This window comes from Coffea eugenioides, chromosome 1, assembly GCF_003713205.1.
Source record: "Coffea eugenioides isolate CCC68of chromosome 1, Ceug_1.0, whole genome shotgun sequence".
NCBI classification, from domain to species: Eukaryota; Viridiplantae; Streptophyta; class Magnoliopsida; order Gentianales; family Rubiaceae; genus Coffea; species Coffea eugenioides.
The window spans coordinates 4092729-4119411 of record NC_040035.1 but is presented as its reverse complement, the minus strand read 5'-3'; the positions used below and the strand labels follow the sequence as shown (position 1 = coordinate 4119411).

Sequence of the window (26683 nt, the reverse complement as noted above, 5' to 3'; positions counted from 1 at the left end):
GGTAAGCAATTCAAATTTATTTGCTTAATACTCACTAAAAGTTGAATTTAAATGTATAATTATTTTTTAAAATGGATATAAATGGGTGGTCCGAGTCAACTCATTACTCATCAATTAAATGAGTTTTAATTGTATACTAATTTAGACCTATTCGAAATTAATTAGTAGGCTTGGATGGGTTATTAGTAGGTGGGTTGCAGCTGATCAACACGATTGGATTGTAATTGACATAACTCTAGTTTTTAAAAGAACGATTTTATCATCATAACTATTATGATTTCATTAATAATGCTGATACCATTGTAAAAGCACATTACTGTCGAGCTGATAAAGATGTTGACAGGTGCCGAGTCTGTGCAATAATAATAATAATAACCTAACTACCACTAAAAGCAGTCAATAATTAATCCCAGGTACTGGAGCAGGGACTCTAGGTGTGCAATGGGTTACTTGATTCACCCTGTTCCCGAAGAGTTTGCTTAATCCGATATACCAGAATTAATTAGTTGACAAAAATTACTGAATAGTAGACAGTGGCAAGTAGGGTCGTCTCCTCAGGGACCGGAGATATTTGTCTCTTTTAAATTCCAATTGGTAAGAGGGGGGTTTCACCGACATGCAACTAAAAACAATTAAACAATCCAACTAAAAATAAATAATTAACTAGCACAAATATAGCAGGAATTAAATCAAGAATAAATAAATTCTAACCAAGGATACAACTACTCAGACACAGTCCATTTACCCGATCATTGATGCAAGAGAGGTTCACTTAATTTATTAATAGACTAGTTATAGTCGCCGACGAATTCTAACGACCAATTTTTCCTTAATTTATTGATAACCAAGGTACGACCATTGATTACCTCTAACCAGAAAGTACTCCTAGGTACGACCGTAGGAATTAATTTTCCAACTGCATTAATCACTAGAAAAACCTAGCCCTAATCAATAACATGCTACGAGGGTTATTTAAATTAGATTGCACGTTCCCCTAATGTGTAAACACACCAGTTGCCACTAATATTAATCAATCAAACAATTACGGATTTAATTGACTAAATTGGCACGAGATTAATAAATCACATTGAACATCGGGCCCTTGACATTCAAATAATAAAATAATCTCATGAAAATTCAAGCAGATAACGTGCAAATATTAATAAATTGAGGAACGCGTGAAAACTAATTAGATCTCACAGATTTTCGGGACTGCGCCGTCGAGTTGACCCTTGACTAGATGGAAGGCTTAGTTACGCCATATAATTAAATCACCACACGAATTAATTGATTGCAAAGACATTGCGTTTTTACTAGAAAGTAAGGAATAAAAGATGTTTTTTCCGTTGGGGAATATTATCGAACACCTGGCGTGTGTCAGAGGCCAGTCTCAGGAAAGAAAGAAAGAAAGAAAAACTAAAACTCAACTAGAAGCTAAAACTAAAGCTGTCCTTTGCTTCTGTACATTGTCCCCTTTTAAAGAACCAAAAGAAAGATGACTAACAGCTATCTAGGTGGTCCCCACACATGTGGACAAAGTCTCCAAATTGCTTATTGTTCCAAGTCTCTCTACGTTGCTTTCTTTGAAGAGCCCAAATGACTAAATATCTTTCACTAGCTTTGTGGTCCCCCACCAATTCAAGGGCCAAGGATTGAAGCCTTTAGAAGTCTCCATTTTCTCCATAAAGTCCCTCCTTTTTGATAGTTTTCTGTTTCATTCCTGAAATTAAGTCCAGATACCAAATATAAGTAGATATTAACAATTAATGCAATATTTGGCAGGGATAAAAAGGGAAATTAATAATAAAATTACTAACAAATTATACCCTATCAGATGTTATTTTATTAACCATAAATAGCAAAAGTACACAACGAAACCCTTGAAGTACTGTGAATAAAACATTAAAATTTAACCAAATATATGGTCCCTTATGGTTACATTTTCTTGTCTTTTTGATTTTGCAATAACGAAGGAGGAATTGCTCTTTTTTTTTTTTTTTTTGGGCTCTAAAGAACCTTCATGTTTCATATTAATTTGCATTTATCTTGACAAAATCAAGGGATTTCTTTCCTTCAAGAGCATGTCCAAAAAATTTCCTCATGTACTCTTCAAATATTACTTCTCTGTAGAGAGAGCTCCACCATCAAGTCCTGCCAAATGAGGTAGATAACCTATCTTCTCAGTTTGCCTTTGGACTATTGAAAATTGGAATAGACACTCGAGATTTTTTTGCTTGTGGTAAGTACTTTATGCTCAACGCTTCTGTACCTTCCATTGCTTAGGATCTACGATGCAGGGGAAAAGCAATGTTAAATTTCCTAATCATGATAGACCCCCCAAAAAAAATGCTGTCATTTTTGTTATTTAATTTATATAGAGCTTTAATTTAGTCAATTATTTTCAGCTATGTATAGACCCAATAAAAAAAATTTTAAGCCAATTATTTAGTAAAGAAACAAAACTTTAATTTATTCGGTACCATATATGTCTTACCAACAGTCTACCGTCAAGGACTCTGCAAATTGGTCCAAAGATCCCAAGAATCCGCTGATCCGGTCTGTATTCAAATCCGATTGAATTGAATATGTGATCAGTCAGATTTTTCAAAGACAGATCTCAATTTTATAGATACGTGGATATCCGATCTAGATCCGACTAAGGGTGTTTATGAAAATTTCCTTGGGTTGTATATGTTGATATTCCCCTATTCCATCTCTTGACCTGCTCCAATATTCCATCTCTTCTCTCACCCTTGATTTCAGTTTCAGCTCTATCCAGTGGTGTTAATTGATAGAATTTTGATGTAAACTGTTAAAATTTTGGTATAAACATGAATCATAGCTAAGTTGATATAAAACTCATGATTACATCAAAATAATATATGTGTTTGTCTGGAAAACAATTTTCTAAAGAAAAAATTGTTACGTTTTCTGTAAATATATTTTTCAATCACATTTTTATCTTATATATATCAAATCGCTACAGTATTTTTTCTACAAAAAATTCAAAAAAATGCGATCCAAACAAAGCAAGTTAGTTTGCACTGAAATTGTACCAATTTATACAACTGAATAGAACCTCAAACGGAGAGCCCCAGATCCCAAGCCAACAATTAATGTTTTCCTGACATGAGTTTTGATGCCTGTGCATATTGTACTGTGGTAGTATTAGCATGCTGTAGTAATAATTCATTTCACTGCTGCCAACAGTTTAGTAGCTGTTAAACGAACCGAGCTGTTCGGTAGCTCGGTTCGTTTCGACTCATTTGTGTTCGTGAAAGACTCGTTCGAAATCTTAAACGAATCGAGTTTGAACGAATTTTTTTGTTCGATTAATAATCGAGCGAACACGAGCATGTTCACGAGTTTTAACGAACGTTCGCGAACATGCTAAACGAACGTTCGCGAATACGAGTATATTCGCGAGTTTTAACGAACGTTCGCGAACATGGACATAATTATCATTTGATAAATTTTAGGGTTAATTTTATGGCTGGACTTTTATATTTGGAGGGCAAATTGCTTTGTTTTATTTGTTATTTTTATGTTAATGTTAGTTATATAGTTAATGAATAATAGAATTTAGTCACTTAGTGCTTTAATTGTTTTTGAGAATGGTTAATAATTTGCATGGCATATTTAAGGTTTAAAATAATTTGGATTCGAGCATTTCGAGCATGTTCGCGAACGGCTCATTTATGTTAAACGAGTCGAACACGAACTCGAACTCGAACACGAACTCGAACTCGAACACGAATTTTGCTTAACGAGCCGAACACGAACACAGGTTTGGAGTTTGAAAATTAACGAACGAACACGAATATTGTTCGAACTGCTTAACGAACAGAGCTCAAATATGAGATACTCGGTTCGATTCGGTTCGTTTACAGCTCTACAGTTTACCCATCTTTTTTCTTCCGGCTTTATGTGAGCCAATTTTTTCTACACCTATTAATTTCTTATCAAAACGGGGCAACAATTTTCATACCCGTATAGAGCTCAATAAAGGGCAGTTTCAAAACTATTCTTTCTTTAATTACTGGTCCCATGAAGTGATAAAGCATACATAAAGGTTTTCTCCCTAACAAAGCTAGTCAAGTTATTCATTATTTGTCTCGTAGCAAGTTCCCCAAAAGAGCTATCTAGCATAGCATGAAGAATTGTTCAAAACAACATTAAAACCTAACCAAAGTGTGGTCGTTTAATGTCTTTCAACAATCAAGATAAACTGCATTTTCTTTTTTTCTTCTTTTTTGGCTAAATTATAAACTAATAATTATGCTGTAAATTAGGAAGCTCCATGCTTCATGTTAATTGGCTTTTATTTTGACAAGATCAAGGCATTTCTTTCCTTCAGGAGCAGGTCCCAAAAAATTGTCCATGTACTCTTGAAATATAACCTCTCGGTTGAAAGCTCCACCATCAACCTCCGCCAAATGAGGCAGCGGACCTGTCTTCTCAGTCGGCCTTGGAGCAGTGAAAACTGGAATAGAAACTCTTGATTGTTTGCTTGAGGTACGCACTCTATGCTCAGCACTTTTGTACCTTCTATTGCTTAGGATCTAAGGTGCAGCAAAAAATAAGAAGGTAAAAAGGAGGAAATAAACAACTAAGGCAAATTAAGCAAATAAATAAATTATGGATCTGGTTTTGATCAAGCAAATAAATAAAAAACTAAGGCGCCGTCTCGATTGAAGGAAAAGGAAGGAAAGAAAAGGACGGGACTCTAGTGAAAAGGAAAAAAAAGAAAAGTAGAAGAAATTTAAATTCATCCATCTTTATTGCATTACAAAAGTAAACTGTCAATGGGGTTAGATTAATCCAAACTCGGCCCATTCGGCCGTTGGTCTGGCACGAAAAAAGCTCATTGAGCCTAATCTTTAATTGTGTCAGGCAAAGTTTGGGCCTAAATATTAGGCTCAAAATAAATGTGAGTCAAGTTTGGACCATATTAGGTTCAAACCCGATTAAAATTTGGCCATATATATGCATAAGTATATATAATATAATAATATATATAATTTATAATTATACATATTACGATATAAAATGTTAATGATTTATATATATTTGTGTTAATTCATAACTATAAAATATATATTATATATAATTATTATTTATTTAATTATGAGTTTGGGTCAAGTCCGGTTTGAGTCTGAAGCTAATATAGTAGTATGAATTGATATTGAATCTTTTCAATATAAGCCTGAAACTCAAAAACCCGAATCTTAAAAAGCCATATAATTTGTGAGTCGAGTTTGAATGTGCTAAAATCAATGTTTTGAAACTTGGACCGTTAATTGAACCAGTGTGGTGTTTGGGTCGTGGTTCAACTGGTCAGATCGGTTCAACCCTGGTTCAATGAATTTTTTAAAAATAATTTATGTAAATATATATGCACAAAATAAGACATACTATGGAATAATTTAAGACTGTATATGATGAAAAGTTTAATATTTTCAAAGAATTTGGATTTTCACAAATAAAAACTATAAATTATAAATTGGAACAAATAAATTTCATCTCATTCTCAATTGTATCTACCAAAAAAAATCTTAAATCCAACACAAAAATAACATACAAAATTCACGTCCATGGGAATTAGACATTGTGAGTTTAAATTTTTAATTAATGTTTTTGGGATTTAAAGATTGCAACTTAAAAAAAAAGAAGTTTGAAGTTTGGAGAAAGTCAAGAAAATAGAAAATATAGATGCAAACTTGATAAGAGGCAAAAAATGATAAGAAAGTAAGTGGATGTGGCATTTAATAATTAGTCTTTAGGGTTAAAAAAAATCTATTCTTTTTTTTTTCCAATTTAATAGACAAACAAAAAAAATCCCTAGTTCAACGGTTCAATCTGGTTCGTATGGTTCACGGTTTTTAAGTCCAATCAACCCGAGATATGAATCGGACCGAAACTACGACCGGTTCAAGGTCCGACCGATTGAACTGACCGGTCCGGTTCAATTTTAAAAAATAATGGCTAAAATCTGATTCAAAAAACCCACTTTACATCTCTATTTAAAAAGTCTAATTTGTAAACACATAATAGGTTTTTTAGGAAAATTTAAAATTTTCATTAATCTTGGTATCATTTCCCTCCGTTTCCACCCACTTTTGAATGAAAAGCAGAACCACAAAAAATAACTCAACTTTATCCCTCATTTTCCTCTCAATCCTTTCCTTTCCCTCCTCAAAAATCAATCCAAACATCAAACCTCCATTTTCTTTCCCTTCCCTTCCCTCCCCTCCAACTCCCTCAAAACAAACAGTGCCTAAATAAAAATTTCAGTTTTTTACATTTTAATGAAATTTATATCATATTAACAAGCAAACATAAGAGTAATACTAAAATAGTTAATTGTGCAAACATACGTGTTTAGTTGATCCAGGCAAACAGCCAACTTAACCTAATGCAAACATATGAGTAATAAAATAGTTCGTTGTGCTAACGTATCTGATCAGTTGATCCAGACAAACAGCCAACTTAACCTAATTAGGTAACTGGGTAACAGAACTTTTTGTGAATTGTATTAACTTCACTCGCTCAAAGAAACAATAAATATGGTCATTGAGTACGAACTAACCTCTAATGAATCCCCAACATTAATAACTAAAGCACTTGGGATTGGTGGAATCTCTATCCACTCTTCTTTTCTGCTATCAAGTTTATATTCTTCAACCTTTATATATAAACCTCCAGCATTATCTTGCAAAAGCACAGTCAAGGTGCCCATATCAGAGTGGCGCCCCTGCACCAACAGTGAGTTCTGGATTTCGGCAAATTGGATAGAAGTTGATATTGACATTTTTCATGCCAATTAGTGATTCGAGTCTTGAGTCATCAAGGGTCACTCTAAGATTTGCAATTAAGATTTCCAACAGCCTTCTCACCATCTTAGAGGATAGCTTCAAGTAAGCAAGTGCCTCTTCCCTGAGGAAATAATGCTAAGGCAAAAAGACTAGCATCCTTAACGGGTGATAGGGAATTAAAGATTGACTATGGATAAAAAATGTGTATGGTTAATCATTTTTTGGGACCTCTTTTAGTAACTAAAATCACTCTGATGTTACTAAAATTGGTAGCATGTAAAATCCATGATTATATTGACTATACATAGATCTGATTAGTACATGAGCCCTAGCATTTTAATTTATCTAAGATCAATTCAAAGTGGATCCATCATTGACACGCGACTTCTTAACAAAAGTGTTTCGACTGGTAGTTTATAGCAAGGTTTTCAGTATCGATTAAAATCGCACCCAAGACTGTTTTGAGGTTTATTAGAGTGGAGCATAATATCATAAGCTCCTACCATAAGTACAAAAAATTAGGCATATAAACAAGTGCATTCAAAATAATTGAGCCAACTAAGGCCAATAATGTGATATATGAAGTGTGAAACTTAAAATTGAAGTGGCAGTATAATGAACTTGTGAATTGGCAACCATTTCAGCCTTTCTCATCCCAGATTCCTTGGCATCCTTCTTCCTTTAGGCAACGTTTTCATAGATACTTCCACAAAAAAGGGTTAGCTCTTGGCTGACCAGTGCAGTATGTGTCCTCAAGGTCCCCAAATTGAAGTCTTTTTTAAGTTCAGCAATATTTTGTGTGTTTGGTAATTAGTATTTTGATTTGGTTCCTTTTGAATTTTCCAAGGCAACTTTTCTTAGATCAATGCTCGAGCCGTTTGATCATATTGAATAATTCTAAAAGGACAGCCACATCTACATTGTATCTTTTATTTTGTGAAATTCAAAACTAAAAGTGTTTTTTGCGCTCAACCAAATGTGTTCATGAAATTGAAGAAAACTGATTAATGGCAGGTAGGACTTCTCTTCCAAATTCTCAACCCTCAAGGAATAAAATTATAGTCATTGCGAGTGTCCTTATTCACTTATCATGTGATCACACATTGGATTTTGATACTTATTGGCTTCTTCCTTGGAAATTAATGTATCTTGACTAAGGCATTAATTAATTATCACTTTATCTCCTTAAACCGTATTACTGCTATAAAATAAAAGGATATGTTTGTCCAAATTTGTTGACATGTTGAGTTGAATTATCGATGGGAGTGAAGTAACTAAAAGATAGTGTTAAGGGTACAATTGATAATAGTGATATTAAGAATCTTCTCCTGTAATTAAGAAATAAAAAAATGAAAGCGATTGATCATATCTTCATCTCATATAGAAATATAGAAATTAATGTACCTCGATGACTCTTCGCTTGGCTAATTTTTTTTTTTCTTTTTGGTGCCTAATAAAATTTCTATTAGACTTTCCAATAAATTAGCCTGGGATTCTGAAGTGAGTTTGAATTTGATTGAGAAGATGCCTGCTGATAGTCCACATTATAACCTTATGATTGATCACAGGACTTATGCGAACTTCAATGGGACTACAGACCGAAATTCCTATGTTTTCCTAACACTGTATAAACACAGATGCATATTGTTTTTGGAAGACTTTTTACTCCTTAGGAGGACAACTTTCCACCATATCAACTAGTTATAAGCACAGATTCGTACAATTTGGCTCAAGAAGCTATTGTTTCCTGCACGTTCGAACATAGAGTATGGGGCTCTCCTTGGCTACAATGTTGATACAGACATTGCAATAAACATTTGACAATGAGATAAAAAATTCATATCAATAGAAAAAAAAGGTGATTCTCTCTCCATAATCACCACCACCACCACCACCACCAACGTGCGTGTTCTTGCCTTTGCTAAACTACTGCTTCCTCCCATATTCTCTGATACAGAACAGGAGTCGTTTGTATCTCGAGAAATTATTTAGGGTTCTGATTTAGGATAAATTTTATAGTTTTATCCATAGTTTTATTCATAGTTTTAATTGATAATTTTATTATTATTGTTGGTTGTAATTGAAACACGCGACCTGGTGGCAAAGAAAAATGTTCGTAGGCCTGTTTACCGGGGATCTGGAGACGGATCCTTCGGTAAAGCCTCACGGATCTGCCTGCAGGTCTAGTCCTGAGGTTGGTTCCAATGAAATCTGATGCCAGACTTTAAGCTGGACTTTAGGCCGGACTTCTGTCTGATCTTTTGCGATTGCTTGGCGCAAGTTTAGTTTATCTAGGATTTTTTTCTTGTGTTTTTGTTTCCTTTCCAGTGTAGGACTGTTTAGCCTATAAATATGTATATCAAGGGTTTTTTTTTTTATAATTAGTCTTTATCAATTATTATACCAAACTTGGTTGGTTTTTATCAATTGTTGAGAGTTTTTTTCTCATTTTTTTGAATCTCTAATTTGTGCCTTAGGGTTTGATCGTGAATCAACCCTTATTATTTTGTATGGTATGGATTTAGCTCTTAAAATAAATTCTATTTTCACGCTTCCACTACAGCATCATTCTCTGATCCCTCATCATCATCATTCCTTCCCCTCCATAAACTTGAAGCTATGGGAATTGTATATGATCTCAATCCAAGTGACACTTTGCATAACCTGATTTTTTAGACGCAAGTGGATCGTGCTTTAACTCTGCTGATTTGAGCTGTCCATGTCCGTGTGTGCCATCTTGAGAATTTCTATTTTCTACTCCATTCGTGTCCTTCATGCTGCTGCATTTGTATTCTTCGTAAGTTGCAATTGAGAAGTATTTCAATGATAACCCATAAACCTATATATTTTGTTCACCACATCGAAACATGTCCAATGTACAACAGATAAGTTCTTTTAGTACTCCTCCTATCCAAACATTTCCTCGACAGCTCTTTTAAGCATCAATGGAAGATAGTGAGAAAGGAACTGGTCAAGGCAGCCGAGCGTATTTGCCCTATCTCAGGCTTACACAATAATACCAATCCTGAAGCTATGCAGGAATGTAGGACAAAACTAGGTATGTAGTACTGAAAAAATGGAGTGTGCAGCGCACATAACCCTGATCTTCAGATTCTTGTTCTTGTCCATATATGCTCTTATTCGCAAGTTTGATCTCCCCAGAGCAAAAAGTTCCTCCAAGAGTAGCCCCAGGAAAATTCTCCAAGAAAGGTGCGCTATCCACATTAGAACGTCCAAAAAATGATGTACCACGACCACAGCAAGCAAATATCAAACCACCAAAGACTGACTTCTTATTGGTATTAGCAACACTTCCATTGCATTGTTGATTAGACATGTGGTCGTATTCATGCTTCAGACGTCTGAAGTACTCAGTAACATTGGCACTAGAACTCAAGGTAGCATCAGAATCTGAAACATAGAAACGGAAGGAGTCTCCAGTTCTGATACCTAAGTCATTGACATACAGGTACTCTTCATCCCCACTGCAAAAAGAGAGCCATTGTTCATACCTCCAATAAACCATAAAAAGGGAGACAGTGCAAATGACAAAGTGAGCTTAAACACAAGTCATTAGCATTCCTAACAAGACGAGAAACACAAAATGAATAAGCACAAGTAGCCTATATCCCAAGAAATCCATACCATTAATACCTCAAGGCACTCATTAGAAATAATTAGTACAAATAGATGCATAATTAATAAAATATCCCATTCCCGGCTCATCCCACCCAACCTTTCTCTACACTGACAGCCCAGCCTAACCCAATAAACTATCCACTACCCAAATTTCACAAAGTCATTCAATATACAACTAGACAAATAAGTAACATAAATAAAATTTTAAAACTGAGTTCAAGCATCTAACTCTCATACCATTACCAAGTTGAACAGATTAAGTTTCAAACCATTGTAATCCGACAGTATTCAACACTTCTGTCAACATTCCTGAGGCAATCAATGCATCCACAGGAAATGACTGGGCAAAAGCAAAATCAACCAACAAAATGCATAACTCACCCTATTACTTCATGAAATTCAAGAAACATCATCCATCTTGCTTTGTCCAATCCAACGGAGCATTTTCGTCTTTTGTTAACCCCAATGTAGAGAGCTAGATGTTGGATACGATCTCCAATCTGCTAGAAAGGATTTGGTTTAGGGAAAGCAGATTCCATATTTCAACTCCTACCAATCTATATGCTGTTAGGCTGAACAAAGTAAATTAAGATGCAGGAAAAGTCTTCTGCTGAATCCTGAGTCAAGAGAGAACCAGAATCATAGCATCCACCTAGATGCTATGTTGAGCATTAAAAGAATGATCAATAAAGATTGCAAACTTAGCTTTTCAACAATAGAGTAACTATTGGATCAGAACTTCAACGATTTCAACAATAAAGAATATTATCTGAGAAGAAAAACCAATATAGTCATTGCTTCAACCAAACATATTCAGGAAGAGTCGAATGCGAAGAGTTAAGATCTTGCTTACGGACCCAAAAACCAAAAATTATATCAAAGAACACAATGAAGAAATCCAAAACTTGAAACCATATTCATGCTGCTTCTACCAAGAAAAAAGCAGCAAAGTTAAACTTGATAAAGGCATCTTTTGAAACTAAAATGACTCAGTGATCACCACCCATCTTTCTCTCCAATGTACAGTCATGCCCTTACTTAAACAGACTGACCACATCTTTCGTAATTATGTGGTATGCTACCTCATCATCCTTACCCTAAGCACAATCACTAATTCTGTCAAATAGATTAAATCACATTATGGATTGTAAAACAAATAAACATGCCAAAGAGACATCAGTTTAGCATGGTAATCTTCTTTCTAGGTTCTAGTTCAAAGGCCAAAACATTACTCAATAGCTTAGAAACAAATTCAAAACAATGCAATGCTAGCATCATTACAGGTCTAAGGATTTTGGAGCACCACTAATATTTGTCACTGAAATATATGGACAACATTAACAATCTGATATAACTGGGAGCACCAATATGTTCATTACTAAACCCGACAACCTTCAAAAATTTAAAACATCTGCATCTTAAATGACTATCAAAAAAACCTGAGTGATCATCAGTAATGTGAGGCAGGCTAGCATACCTCATTGTACACGTTATCTAAAATAGATTGGCCGTCAAGATGCACATGAGTTGCTGCTCTTCTTGCAGTCAACCACGTAGAACGCTCATTCCTTTCTTCTCTAACTGAAGCCGCTTTGTAAACTGCACCAACAGGATGTAAGCCGGTTGATAATGTAGCATGAAACTTAGTTTCCCCAATGCCTGCTCATACAATTCAAGTCAAAAGTGATTTTAATAGCAACAATCTCGACTCATAATGAACTGATAGGCTTTTAAACAATCAATACCATGTAAGAATGAAGTAAACCATCACAAACAGAAAAGGCAATGGTATCTCTGCTAACATAGATATTAAATTTCCACAAGGACACTCCTAGATCTAACAGACAAAGAAATGCACAAACAATAAAAAGAAATGACTAAGAAATAGCTTAAAGCCAAATGGAAATAGATGAACACAGGACAAAAAATATTGGAAAAAGCATGCAATATTGCAAACTGTCATGCTTACAAGCTTCCTTCAAAAGTCAACTAGCACAACTTGATAAACATCTACTATCATTTTGCCATACCACACAATCATCTTCTCAATTGCTTCGTAATCATATTCTGTCAGACCTATAGTACATGGGTCAATATCTAATTAACTGCAGCTTTTATTTCCAGATAAGTATTCAGGAGACATATTTGCATTTTCATTTTCTAATGGATACTCTGAGAAACTTTATCTGTTGCACAGAAGAGTGTAATCCATGTCAAATATAGATTAGAAAACATTCTATACAAGGACCAGATGAAAAAATTAAGTACCAGGGGGCTTATGTCTATCCTTGACGAACAGAAGAGCCACGACAGCAGGATTACCATCTTGCTTCATGGTGGTGTTTTTATCCCAATCACTCCTGTAGAAGTATCGGCCACCCCCTTCCCCAACAACTACAGTCTCGAAGGAAAATGCATAATCTACAAATAGAAGATCAAAATTAGACACAAAATGTAGAAAGCAAATTTGAATTTCTGAAGCAAAATAAGAACATCAGCAAGTTAGGAACTAATATATTAAGAATGCATCTTCCTTAAGCTCCATAACATAAAGCGGTTGAAGAAAGTAAAACCCAGTAGCTTAGTTAGTTGCAATTTCAAGAGAAGCTCAATTAGTGGAGCCACTTTTTCTCTTTTTCTTTTTCTTCTTCATTTTTTTTTCCTTTTTTAAGAAAACAAAATCTCAACAGAGGACATGGAGAGGGCCGGGGGGTCAGTCATGGTGGTGGTGGTTATCTAGTGTATTGGAACATCAGTAGCATTTCCAATCAATTTTGTTATTTCAGGAAAGTAGAAACTTCATTGGTATGTCCTCTCAACCAAGCAATTTTTTGAATATGAATAATAACCTTCCTCAAACATTTTTTGACTAAAGCAAAGGAGAACATGTTAGATTGTACGAAAGTCATGATTTACAGTTCAGTGCATTCAGTACTCACCAAACTTTTGAAGAAGAGGTCTCATGTCAGTTTTGAGATCCTAGCACACCATGCATTTTCCCATGTTAGATATACAGTCAAGAGGAAAAAAACAATTCAATAAAGCACAAAATAGCCAAATGGCCCAAAATACTTTTCCAGAAATTTCCTAAATGCCCTTGACCACCATACTCTTTCATTCACTCCTTAAACTACACTAGGATGTATAACATTACCTAGATGTACAAATCCATCTATATCTCATGTTCCATGTCCCCAAATAGAATATGTCAAAGAAGAATGTCAGTGATGCAATAGATAAAGGACTTTATTGACAAATAACACGTCCCAAGTGGCCAGTTGGAAACCTGAGAAAGCTCTAAGAAACACATTTAATTTCTCAAAGTGATTGCAATGAATCAAAATTGCACACAATAATGCAAAATCAAAATGACTTACAGAAAACAATATGATTGCAGCAGGGGGTGTAGATCCTGAAACAAGAGATGCATACTCCCTTATATCCATCACAAATTCATCAATCATGCGGGGTTCCTAATTCATCATCAGAAAAAAAATTAATATCACTTCATGCAATGGACACTAAATTAGCAGAAGCATCCCAGCCTACCTGCCCAACTAATTATAACTTAACACAAATAAAGGAACTAATACAAGATCTTTATCAATTATGTCACCAGGAAACACTTAATCAAGCTCTATATACTATCAAATTGTGATCATGGTATTAAAATGACCCATATATGCTATTACTACGCCAAAAATACATGATGCACTTCTAGAAAACTATTACCATCTGTAGTTCCTAATTCTATTGATTGTGCAGTCTAGAGAAGCTTACTCCCCAGCATACCGCATTTTACAAGGTAAAATATCAAAAGACAATGTCTAGCTCATAAAATTTATTTGTATTTAACATAAATAAATGCGGTTCAATGTCCCAAGTAACTTATTAACCCCATCATGCACCAAGCAGTACATTTTACCTCAGCTTGGGATAATAATGGAATCATAGTGGCTTTCAAATCCGGTAAATGACCAACAGTTAGCACAATTCCTTGATTCGGTAAAAGATTTCCATGACCATCAAGATCTTCATCATCCTCCATTAGTTCCCACTGAACCTGCTCCAACATTTTTAACACCACAAATATGAGAAAACCTCAGCCATAGCATCATCTGTCAAGCATAACAAAAGAAGAAGAAAATAGTTCATATACTTACCTCTTTAAACTCACTGGTGAGTGCATCTCTCCCAATAATTCCATCAGAGAGGGATGTAATTACAGGAACTCTTGAACCAAAGCGCGCAGTGATCTGCAAAACAATACAACCTTAGTTTGCCATACCGAGTACATTTGTACTTATAGCAAGAAAACAAATAGACAAACTCAACGACAAGGCTTTTAAACAAATTTACCATTAGTAATAGACAAATAATCCCAGCCAAATAGGTGGCGAAGTACTAAAGCACATTTTTGCTTTTATCCATTCAATTTTTTGCTTCGGCCCTTTTCACTAATGAAGTCCGAGCATCGTTCAGATACATCCACTTGACACCAAGTGACAAGAAATAATTGTTCAAATGTGCATGAAATGGCGCAAGGAAATGAAGTACCGCAAGCAAATATGCTTGTACATTGCCTTAATCAATAAAAATACATAAAAATCCCCAAATCATATAAGGAGAAACAGTTACTCCACATACGAGTTGGTGGGCACGAGGCAAGGAAAACGAAGGGCCAATTGATGCAATCACAAATTGCGGCCGAATCGGCTCCGACAACACTTTCTCCACCACCTCATTCACAGCCCCCTGCAAAACTTAAACCAACTTAAATACGGAGAAATTAACCTATAACAATAAAAACAAAATAGAAAATTTTCTGTGTAAATTACCTCAAGAGAAGGATTGAGAGAGATGGCGGAGGAGAGTTTAGGGTAAGAGAGAATTCTCGAGCAGATGGAATTCCAGGAGCGATTAACGCAGGCGGCGGAGGAGAAGGACGTAGCCGGAAGCCGGGAGATGATGTTGTGGAGAAGGTCTGTTCCGATAGCATCGTCGATACTGCTTCCGCCGGCGCCAGCGGCGGTGCTGCTGCCTCCACGGTGGTGTTGTAGATGTTGAGTGGCCATTTAGGATTTTGGAAATGGCTGTAAATTTTTGAATTTTAGTTTATATATATATATATATATATATATTTATAGTAGTAGTGAACTGAAATTAACTTCAAAATAATTGATCTCCTCTGCCAACGACTTTTGAAGTATTCATTATTAATAGCGCTGCAAATGGGCAGACTCGTGACTCGCGTTTGGACCTCCATTTGTGCTTGACTTAAATTTGTCCAAATCCAATTGGCGGATGTGAACCACTGGGCCAATGGCTCAGTGGCCACCAGGGAGGGACTTAAGTCACTCCTTGGGCTGTAGGTTGAGGGTTCAAACCTCACCTGCAGCGAAAAAAATCTAAGAGTTGTGTCATAGCACTCCCTTGGTCTAGTTGGGTCTGTATACCCACTAGCCCCCACCACAGCCTCCTTAGGCTCCCCCTCCCCTAGATTAGGATAGTGTAGGTTATACAAATGTATCGTTGCGTTAAAAAAAAAAATTGGCGGATGAACTTAGTCCACCACTTAAATACATACATACATATATGAATTAATCTTATATACACTAACAGTGTATATATTTTCATTTTTGAATATATATGTATGAAACACAATCTAAATTTTAATTTGAAAATCAAATTTTATATATATCTCGTGCATCCAACCATAATAATATATGCATTATTAATACATTAAAAAAATTTACTCTACAAATATATACATACATATATATGTATAATATATGTATGCATGTATAATGTTCTTATAAAAGTTCTATTATGGACCATAGTTGTCGTCCCCACGGGTTTAGCCACATGATAGCAGCGTTCCCTTGGGACCTTCAGGTCCCGGGTTCGAAACCGTGCTATAGGGACGCCTGTGCACTTATCGTGTATATATTTTAATTTTTGAATGTATATGTATGAAACACAATCTAAATTTTAATTTGAAAATCAAATTTTATATATGTCTCGTGCATCCAATCGTAATAATGTATGCACTATTAATACATTAAAAAAAATTTACTCTACAAATATATACATACATATATATGTATAATATATGTATGCATGTATAATGTTCTTATAAAAGTTCTATTGTGGACCATAGTTGTCATCCCCACAGGTTTAGCCACATGATAGCAGCGTTCCCTTGAAACCTTTAGGTCCCGGGTTCGAAACTGCGCTATGGGGACGCCTGTGTACTTATCGTACCTTGATCGGGTTGGGGCGCCGAACTCAGATCGCAGGGGATTAATCGGGTCCCATAAGAATTGACCCGAACACCCCTGTGCCGACAAAAAAAAAAAAGAAAGAAAGACCATAGTTGTCAGCGTAACAATTCAAACTCAATTGTCTATATAATGATGTAAAGTAATATACAGTCTACACGAGAATGTCTTTAGGGTTAATTCCATTTTATCCCCTCAAATGTACACTGAAATTTCACTTCGGTTCTTAAGTTTCAAAATGGAACATTTAAACTCCTAAATTATAAAATTCGTCTCACTTTACTCTGGTTTTTGACTGAGTGCATAATACCTAGCAGAATGGTTGCCAATTCCGTTAGCTTATTACTGCAATAATGTAAACCAAATCTAATAGGGATATAAATGAAATTTCATGAGATCCAAAAGAAAAACCTTAAAAATTTGTAATTAAGCAAAATATTTCTTTACTTCTCCTTTTTTTTTCCTTTTTATTTCTTCTGTCCTCTTACTCGTTTCGTTTCCTACTTCCCCAGAAGCACGTCATCAAAAGTCAAAGAAACTCGTGTTCTTCTTTCCTGGGAGCACAGCACTAGATTCTTCTTCAGATTTTTCTCAACGGTCATAGCGTAGATTGGGCTATTCCCTTCTCCGCGATCTTCCCAAACCATGAAAGCCATTAGATGCTGCCATCACTATTGCTAACCATGGTTGTGTCCAACTAGATTCCATCACTATTGCTAACTATGGTTAGCGGGTGGAGCCATGGACGGAATTTCACAAAAAATAGTCGCAATTCTCAGTTGGAATTGAGTTCTTGCTAGTCCGCTACTTCCACTTCTACTTCCATACTGCACCTCATAATCTAGACTACTCCCATCTTAAGATCTTTGGATAATAATAATATAGACTACTCCTAGTTGTTTAGCAATATAGTACACGAATGAACTATTAATACTAGTATGATATTGATGGCCAGAGTGGTGGCGTTGTAGGAGGAGTGCACGGTATTGGTGGAAAAGTTGAGGACGAAGATATTGGCCGGAAAAGTTGAGGGAGGATAAAAGAAAGGAAAAAGGAAGACAAAAATACAGATAAATTTTGAAGATGCTAAAAAGTTGCTAGTGGTATGATTGGTAACAATGGAGTATGATTTTGGGTGAGAGGGAGAAACGGTTGTAAGAGAAAAAGACAGAAGAGTATGAAATAAGAAGGGAGAAAGAGATGAAATCAGAAAATTGATGGAAATTGTTCTTTAAAATTAGGAAATGACAAGTAAAATAATAAGAAGTATTTCATCTTTAAATATCCCATTATGAATTAACTATTAAGAGAAGGACATTTTAATCATTTGATTGGATCAAGGGAGGTCTATGTAATTATTGAAACCTTAGGGGAGTTGAGTGAAATTGTTAAAAACCTCAAGGGAGGTTTATGAAATTATCCCTTAAGAATTCAAGTATTCTATTTTAAAGTTTAGGGATTGAAGTGAGATTTTGCATATAATTATTAAAGGGGATAAAGTAGAATTAACCTTATATATTATACGAGTTCAACACAATTTTAATGATTTTGAGTAGATCATTATTATTCTTGAGTTTAATTTGAACATTCATAAAGCTACTTGAATTCAGCTTGAGTTAAGCAATTGCCCCGGGGGGGGGGGGGGGCGGAATCCTTTGTCAATAAGGAAGTCTTTGTGTGGTGGAATCCTTTGTCAAGGGAAAAGGGTATTTGCAATTTCAGTCCACGAAGGATTTCATACGTTTGAATCTAGTGTTATTACTGTTTCTTTCATATGGTCGTTTCTTTTACTAGTATAATTTTTGTTTTCTTTGTCAAAGAAATGGGTCGAACACGGACTATACATACTTCACGAAGACCAGAAGTTAACTAATTATATGTAATATTGTGATTTTGGTAGGCTTGGAAAGGTATGATTTTCAAAATGCAATATAGCCTGGATGATGAATCTCTTGGTAGGATATTGTTGCGAAAGTTTCTTTGATAATTACTTTGAGGTTCAACAACATAGGAATCAATATGTCTGACCTTTAAATATTTTATGATCCAAATTCAAGAGAACAATAGTTTTCTATAATTATTTAAATGTTTTAGTGAAATTTATTTTACCTGAAAGAAGTGCTTCACTAAAAGTCTAAAACGTATAAGTTCAACAGAAGAATGAAGACTAAAGTCTCATGTCTCATTTCTCTCAGCAAACATGAGAAAAGAATTTCGTAGTCCAAATAACCAATAAAGAATTATAGCATTGTAGCACTTTTAATGGTATGATACATGTAAGATAAAAAGATGGTTAAAAATTATATATGAAATTAAACAATATTTATTTTTTTCGCAAATATCGTAGCCTAACAGACTCATTGGATTTTAGTTGAAACCTGTCCTTTTTTTTTTGTTGACCAGATAATTTCTATTCTATATCTATTTCTACTTTATTTTAGGGCAAAAGCGTGGATCCAAAATGATTAGTGGGGTAGTCAAAGGGGACTGAATTGCCACTAGACTAGACGGGTGCCTCTATACCCACGGATGAAATTTTCGAGAAATCTTGGAGAAGAATACCAATTAAGGAATTTGATCTCTTGAACTACAATCAAGGAGAAATTAAATTCTATCTCTGGTGGCCAACTATTCTAGTAGTAGTTGGTTGAGTTGAAACCTTGTCCAACTCAAAGAAAAGTCTATTGTTCTCCTATATCGAAGAAGAATGCTGTGGGTAAGTCATCTCTCCCCACTTTGCTTGAAAGAAAGAAAAAGAAAGAGCCTAATAAAAGTCCCAAAAATAAAAAAGAAAAAAACTATAATACCTTTTCTAAAGAACAAAATATACATACATACATATATACATACATACATATATACATACATATACACACATATATATGTACATACATCCATATATATATGCATGTATGTATGTGTGTATGGATGTGGGGGTGTGTGTATGTATATATATGTATATATATATATGTATTTATGTATGTATGTATAACATTCTTATAAAGGTTGTATTATGGACCACAATTGCCAACATCACAATCCAGACTCAATTGTTAGTGTAACGATGTACAAGTTATATACGGTCTCCAAGAGGAGGTCCCTATATATTATAAAAAGTTCAACATAGCTTTTAATGATTTTGAGAAAGGTTTTGACCTAGAAAAATGAATGGGTCAAACAAATATTTGTAGAATCTTAAGTGATATTGTTAAGTGTAATCACTTCAATTCTCATTCTAGTATTCTAAGTAGCATTATTTGTTTGAGACTCAAATATTGCTTTTATTAGTTAAAGGATTTTAAATAGTATTATTTCATGTATTTTTAATTTTCCTAAATTATATGAGTACTAGTTTATTTCATAAAAATTGAAACACTTAAAAGGCATTAACAAATAAATGAAATGTATTCAAGATTTTAAAAAACTAATATAGTCAATTTATGTTATAAATGTTAAATAAGAGTTAATATGTAATTATGGAGGAGAGAGAGAAATGAGTAGAATAAGGCAATAATTGTTATTGTGTAATTAATTGGAGATAATTACGCATGGTTAATTGGTAAATTATTAAATTTGGAATGTTATTAATGAGATTAGTTGACCAAATTCAAAATTGTTGACTTAATTAAGATTGGATATTGAACCGGGCGGTTCTCACAAAACTGGATGGTTCAACTGGTTTAACTATAAATTGATACTAATTGGTTTTTTAACCAAAACAATACCAAAAAGAAGGCAGACCGGCCAATTTGGATTGGGTTTTATAATATTGATTTTGAGTAGACCATTATTATTCTTGAGTTTGATTTGAAAATTCATAAAGCTACTCAAATTCAGCTTGAGTTAAGTAATTGCGGAATTGAATCCTTTGTAAATAAGGAAGTATTTGTCTGTCAAGGGAAATGGGTATTTGCAATTTAGTCCACCAAGGATTTCATACGTTTGAATCTAGCATTATTACTGTTTTGACCATATGGTCATTTCTTTTACTAGTAAAATTTTTGTTTTTTATTTTTGTCAAAGAAATGGGTCGAACACAGACTATATGTACTTCATGAAGACTAGATGTTAACTGATTATATGTACTATAGTATTGTGATTTTGGTAGGATTGGGAAGGTGTGATTTCCAAAATGCAATATAGCATGGATTATGAATCTTTTGGTATGATATTATTGCAAAAAGGTTCTTTGATAATCACTTTGAGGTTCAACAACATAGGAATCAATATATTTGACCTTTAAATATTTTATGATCCAAATTCAAGAGAACAATAATCAACTTTCTCTAGAGGAGTTGGCCACCACATGAATTGTACGTTGGAAGGTCAAGAATTCAAATCTTACCTTCCTTCAACGTGCCACTATATGTAATTTCTTTTAAATTCATACAAATGCGTGGTGCACGCATCTGATTCGATGGTGGTTCAGTCCTCGTTGGTTCTTTCGGTTCAGTTGGGCCACTCCTGCCCCCTCCTAGAGTAGGACTAGAAGGGGGACTAGATTAGGTAAGGTTAAATGTGCGGTTACAAAAAAAAATTCAAGAGAACAATAGTTTTCTATAATTAATTATATGCTTTAGTGAAATTTATTTTACTTGAAAGAAATGCTTCACTAAAAGTCTAAAACGTCTAAGTTCAACTGAAGAATGAAGACTAAAGTCTTATGTCTCATATTGACCTTTAAATATTTTATGATCCAAATTCAAGTGAACAATAGTTTTCTATAATTATTTAAATGCTTTAGTGAAATTTATTTTACCTAAAAGAAATGCTTCACTAAAAGTCTAAAACGTCTAATTTCAATTGAAGAATGATGACTAAAGTCTCATGTCTCATATTGACCTCTAAATAGTTTATGATCCAAATTCAAGTGAACAACAGTTTTCTATAATTATTTAAATGCTTTACTGAAATTTATTTTACCTGAAAGAAATGCTTCACTAAAAGTCTAAAACGTCGAAGTTCATATGACTAAAGTCTCATGTCCCATATTGACCTTTAAATATTTTATGATCCAAATTAAAGAGAACAGTAGTTTTCTATAATTATTTAAATGCTTTAGTGAAATTTATTTTACCTGAAAGAAATGCTTCACTAAAAGTCTAAAACGTCTAAGTACAACTGAAGAATGAAGACTAAAGTCTCATGTCTCATTTCTGAGCAAACATGAGAAAAGAATTTCGTAGTCCAAAGAATCAATAACGAATTATAGCATTGTGGCACTTTTAACAGTATGATATACGTAAGATCAAAAAATGATTAAAAGTTATATTCATGAAGTTAAATAAATTTTTTTTTTGCAAATATTGTAGCCTAATGGAATTATAGCATTGTAGCACTTTTAATGGTATGATATACATAAGATAAAAAGATGGTTAAAAGTTATATTTATGAAATTAAACAATATTTATTTATTTATTTTTGCAAATATTGTAGCCTAATGGACTCATTGGTATTTAGTTGAAACTTGTCCATTTTTTTTTTGTTGACTGGACAATTCTTATTCTATACTTATTCCTACTTCACATTAGAGCGATGGAGTGGACTCAAAACGATCAATGGAGCACCAGAGGGGACTGAACTGTCACGGAACTCACGGAACTAGACAGGTGCTTATGTATCGGTTGATGAAATTTTCAAGAAATCCTGGAGAAGACAATTCTTATTCTATACCTATTCCTACTTTATATTAGGGTGATTGGGTGAACCCAAAACGATCAATGGAGGACTCAGAGGGGACTGAACTATCGGTTGATGAATTTTTCAAGAGATCTTGGAGAAGAATGTAAATCAAGAAATTTGATCTCTTGACCAACAACCAAGGAGAGTTTTAAGCCTATCTTTGGTGGCCAAATATTCTAGTAGTAGTTGATTCAGTTGAAATCCTGTCCAACTTAAAAATAAATGTCTCATGTTCTCCTGTATCGAAGAAGAATGGTATGGATTGGTCATCTCTCCCAACTTTGCTTGAAAGAAAGTGACGAAAATAAAAGTTTTTGTACAAATACTTAATTTAACAGCTTTAGTAAGTTTTACCAAAGTCAATAGTCAGTACCAAGTTCAATTGCTGACAACTCTAGTTGTTAGAATTGTATGACATTTTTGTTAAAACTTCAATGGCAGCGCAGGAGAACTAGAGAGGAGAAAATTTATAATACGACCTAATATTGGATATTGCAGTTTAATTTAAAAATTTGGAAAGAGGATGACTAATTTACTCAACACTGATGAAAATTTCTCAAAATATACTCCTATAAATTGCCTTGTACTTGGCTGGCTCCTTCCCTGCCCAAAACTTTCTTGATTCCTTGTTATATAAATATTTGATGGCCATGCACATCTCACGAATCTAGAATTAGTACAAATAATGTTAGATGTTGTTTCATTTGTATTAAGTATCTATTTTTATATAAAAGCCTTCAACAAGAAATAAGATCATCATTTAGATTTTACTGTTATGATTTGTTTATGACCCAAAGCATGGGTGGCTAATTAACAAACCACTGGATTAAGCAATTTGGCAGAGATAACAAAAAATGATTACTTGAAGAGGAAAAGTAATAAGAGTTCTATGTTCTCTCTATCAAATGTCAAACTAAAAAAGGGTAGGAAATCTTACAAATATGGTCTCTGGACATACTTTTACTCACTGTAAAAGATGAAGAAAACGTACTATCTTTTAAAGTATGAAATGCCAAAATTATGAAATGCCATCTTTTAAAGAGTGTTAATTCTTCACAAAATATGCACACATCTACTGAAAAGAACGTTTTCCCTCCTCTTCCTTGGACCTTTGTGCAATTCAAGACTTCTTGCATCTGCATTTCTCTCACTGCTCCAAATTGATTGTTTATACTGTCACAAACATCCAACTCTTTTACCAACAAAAAGAAAATCAGTCCAGTTTGACGAAAATCAGCTGCGCATCTCGGGTGATACAGGTCTCCAGTATCAGCTTCCATGCTAGGATGATGCTCCCCTCTCTTTCTTCTTCATCCATATCACACTCTACAAGCCTGCTACTAGCCATTTTCAGTTCAGAAATCAACAAAAAGAAAAAGGTTTTGGGAATTGATTTACTAAATACATATCAAGAAAGTAGATCAGAAACTATAAAAACTGCCCTGAAGACATACAAGCTTAAATCATTACCTTCCCTTCTGCATTCTGACCAGGGGAAACTGAAAAACTTATGTTTGAGAAACCTGGGGAGAACCAACTGTTTGTGAAACATCCATCAAAGCTAATGCTATCTAATGAGCTAAATTAACATCATTGATAACTGCCTTCATCTTCAAAGCCTGTTTGGTCAATGAAAATAACTTCTGTCCCTTGGCATTCTAGTAAGAAATGCAATGGCAAACGGTGGTGTCATTTGTCCAATAACATGAGGTCTGCTTCCTAAGACTCTGGAATAAACATCACAATATTACATTTCAGAACAGCTTCAATCATGACAAACAATGAAAGAAAAGAAAAGGTATGGACTGGTAACTAGTGCAAGAAAATTGAAAACCAGATTCTTTCACAATCACAACACATGTTAAGCACCAAATAAAATCTTCAAGAGCAAAAGATAAGCCATGTGGAACAGGGTCAACATTCAACAACAAATAAAAGTGCAGAAAAACACCCTGTTTTCATGCCAATTACATGGCTCAAGCATATTAGAATGCAAACTTAGAGTTCTTGAGGAGAGAAGTGCTGCATTATCACTTTTGTGCACCACATACCTCCTGAGCTCTTCTTCTTCAGTGGCAATGGAAAACAACACTAAGCTGATGTTTGAGCACCATCATTCCTTGCATTGTTCATCTTCAAGGTTACAATACAGTAATCCAGCTCACTGAACAGAAAATCAAGGCAATTGTGATGTATAAACTTTCCAAACTTGTGAAAGATGATAAACAATTATCCAACATTATTGTCATTGGAAATAAAAAAGCATTATTGTCATTGATATGAAGCATGTGGTATCAATTATAAGGGGTGAATGTTCACAGACCTCTAGTTCCTCCACATACATGTTTGAAGTTCAATTAGGCTGATCCAATTTTATGGCAATAAGTACATAGAGTCCCACAGAACAGCAAATTGTATCATGAATTTTCTTTGAAATCGTTTCTCGATTAGCTTTAATGTTATGCATTGAGACTGGCAGTATCAGTGACAGAAAAATGAAGAATGTGTCCATGTACATCTGGCATTGCAAATCAAATGAAACATTTTGTACCACATTCAACCGAAGAGGCTAATTGGGTATGAACCGTAGCAAATAATCTCAACCTTGGCCAAATAGAATGTAACAAGTTGAAGTTAAAGAGATTTAAGATGTTCAAATCTTTCAGTAGTTCAGAGAGGCAGAGAAAACACAGATTTTGGTCTCTTCCAATTTGTACAGCAATCAGCATGCTACACCAAAGGGGGAAAAAAGTTTTGCTAATTGATTTACAAAATACATATCAAGAATGCAAATTAAAAACTATCAAAACTGTCCCGAAGATGAACAAGCTAAATTATTACCTTTCTTTCTGCAGCCCGAGCAGGAGAAGAGTAAAAACTAATGTTTGGGAAACCTGGGGAGAACCACCTATTGGTGAAGCCTCCATCAAAGCTAGCGCTCTCTAATGTGCAAAATTCTTATCATTGATTACTAACTTCATCTTCAAACCTGACTAGTCTGTGAAAATAACTTCTGCCCCCCTGGCAATCTTGTAAGAAATGCAACAGCAAAGGGTGGTGTCTTTGTCCAACATGAGGTCTGCTTTCTAAGCCTCTGGAAAATACCATCATAATGTTACATTTCAGTATGAATTCAGTTATGACAGCTAAGGAACACAAAGAAAAGGTATGGTCTAGTAACCAGTACAAGAAAATGGAAAAAACCAGCTTCTTTCACAATCAAATGATATGTTAAGCACCTAGTAAATGTACAATCTTAAAGATTAAAAACTAAGCTATATAGCAGAGGACAAACATTCAAAAATACATGAAAGTGCAGAAAAACACCCTGTTTTCACTCAAGCATACTTTGATAAAAACTTGCACCAATTCCCTTGTATTTTTAATAAATTGGGTGGAGGTTTAAAAGATGTTATTGGGGAGAGAAGCTGATGTTTGAGAACCATCATACCTCCTGGTTTCTCCTTCTTCAGCAACGATGGGAAACAACACGAAATTGATGTTTGAGCACCATTATTGCCTTCTTGTTTGCTGTCACCGCTTGTCTACAAGGTAACAATACAGCAATTCAGCTCACGAACAAAAAAGCAAGGTAATTGTGACGCATAAACATCTCAAACTTGTGAAAGATGATAAACAACCATCCCATATTATTGTCATTCTTATGAAGCAAGCAATCCTGATTGTAAGGGGTGAAGGTTTGCAGCCCTCTAGTTCCTCAATAAACATATCTGAACTTCAAGGAGACTGATCTAATTTTATGGCAATAAGAACACAGAGTCCCAAAGAATAGCAAATTGCATCTTGAATTTTCTTCACTGTTGTTTCTTGATTAGCTTTAATGTTGTCCATTCAGACTGGCAATATCGGTGACAGAAAAATGATGAATGCTCCCATGTACATCTAGCATTGCACATGCAATGAAACATTTGCTAACACATTCAAACAAAGAGGCTAACTGTGTATGCACCGTTGCAAATAATTTCATGCTTGTCCAAATAGAAGGTAACAAGTTGAGTTTTTAAGATGTTCAAAATCTTTCAATTGCGAGATGCAGAGAAAATCCAGAATTTTGGTCTCTTCCTATTTGCTCAAAACCAGGCTTTGTTAAAACTAATCTTTGAAAAGAAACCAAGGTCTGCCCAAAAGAAGAGAATTAATTACAGAGAATAACTTTGCAGAAAAGAGATGGAGAAAAAGAGTACAAGAGAGTAAAGAGCAAATATACGTCAATGAGATGCAGATACAAAAAATTTATTCACATAT

General features: G+C 34.5%; 2 protein-coding genes and 1 pseudogene across 6 annotated transcripts in view; all 3 read right to left on the bottom strand.

Moving 5' to 3' along the window:
- Positions 1-4310: 4310 nt before the first annotated feature.
- LOC113765903 lies at positions 4311-8758 on the bottom strand (annotated as a pseudogene).
- Positions 8759-9631: 873 nt separating this feature from the next.
- Positions 9632-15548, bottom strand: LOC113783850 (F-box/LRR-repeat protein At5g63520). The gene is made up of 10 exons (XM_027330093.1): positions 15293-15548; positions 15102-15209; positions 14618-14710; positions 14380-14517; positions 13832-13927; positions 13394-13433; positions 12723-12875; positions 11932-12113; positions 10836-10954; positions 9632-10300 (listed from the first exon to the last, which is right to left on the bottom strand). Exons 1-10 carry the CDS (start codon positions 15527-15529, stop codon positions 9847-9849), a joined length of 1620 nt encoding a protein of 539 aa, XP_027185894.1. The 5' UTR covers positions 15530-15548; the 3' UTR covers positions 9632-9846.
- Positions 15549-23316: 7768 nt separating this feature from the next.
- LOC113778806 (probable disease resistance protein RPP1) overlaps positions 23317-26683 on the bottom strand; it is a 43148-nt gene continuing 39781 nt past the window's right edge. For 2 of the 5 annotated variants that reach the window (XM_027324335.1, XM_027324306.1), the window contains exons 2-5: positions 25869-25962; positions 25259-25511; positions 24469-24581; positions 23317-24144 (exon numbers count right to left, since the gene is read on the bottom strand). In XM_027324335.1, coding sequence (XP_027180136.1) covers positions 25504-25511; positions 25869-25962 — 102 coding nt within the window. In that variant the 3' untranslated portion in view covers positions 23317-24144; positions 24469-24581; positions 25259-25503. The remainder of the gene's footprint in view (positions 24145-24468; positions 24582-25258; positions 25512-25868; positions 25963-26683) is intronic. The other 3 variants (XM_027324329.1, XM_027324314.1, XM_027324322.1) reach the window with 3 other exon arrangements.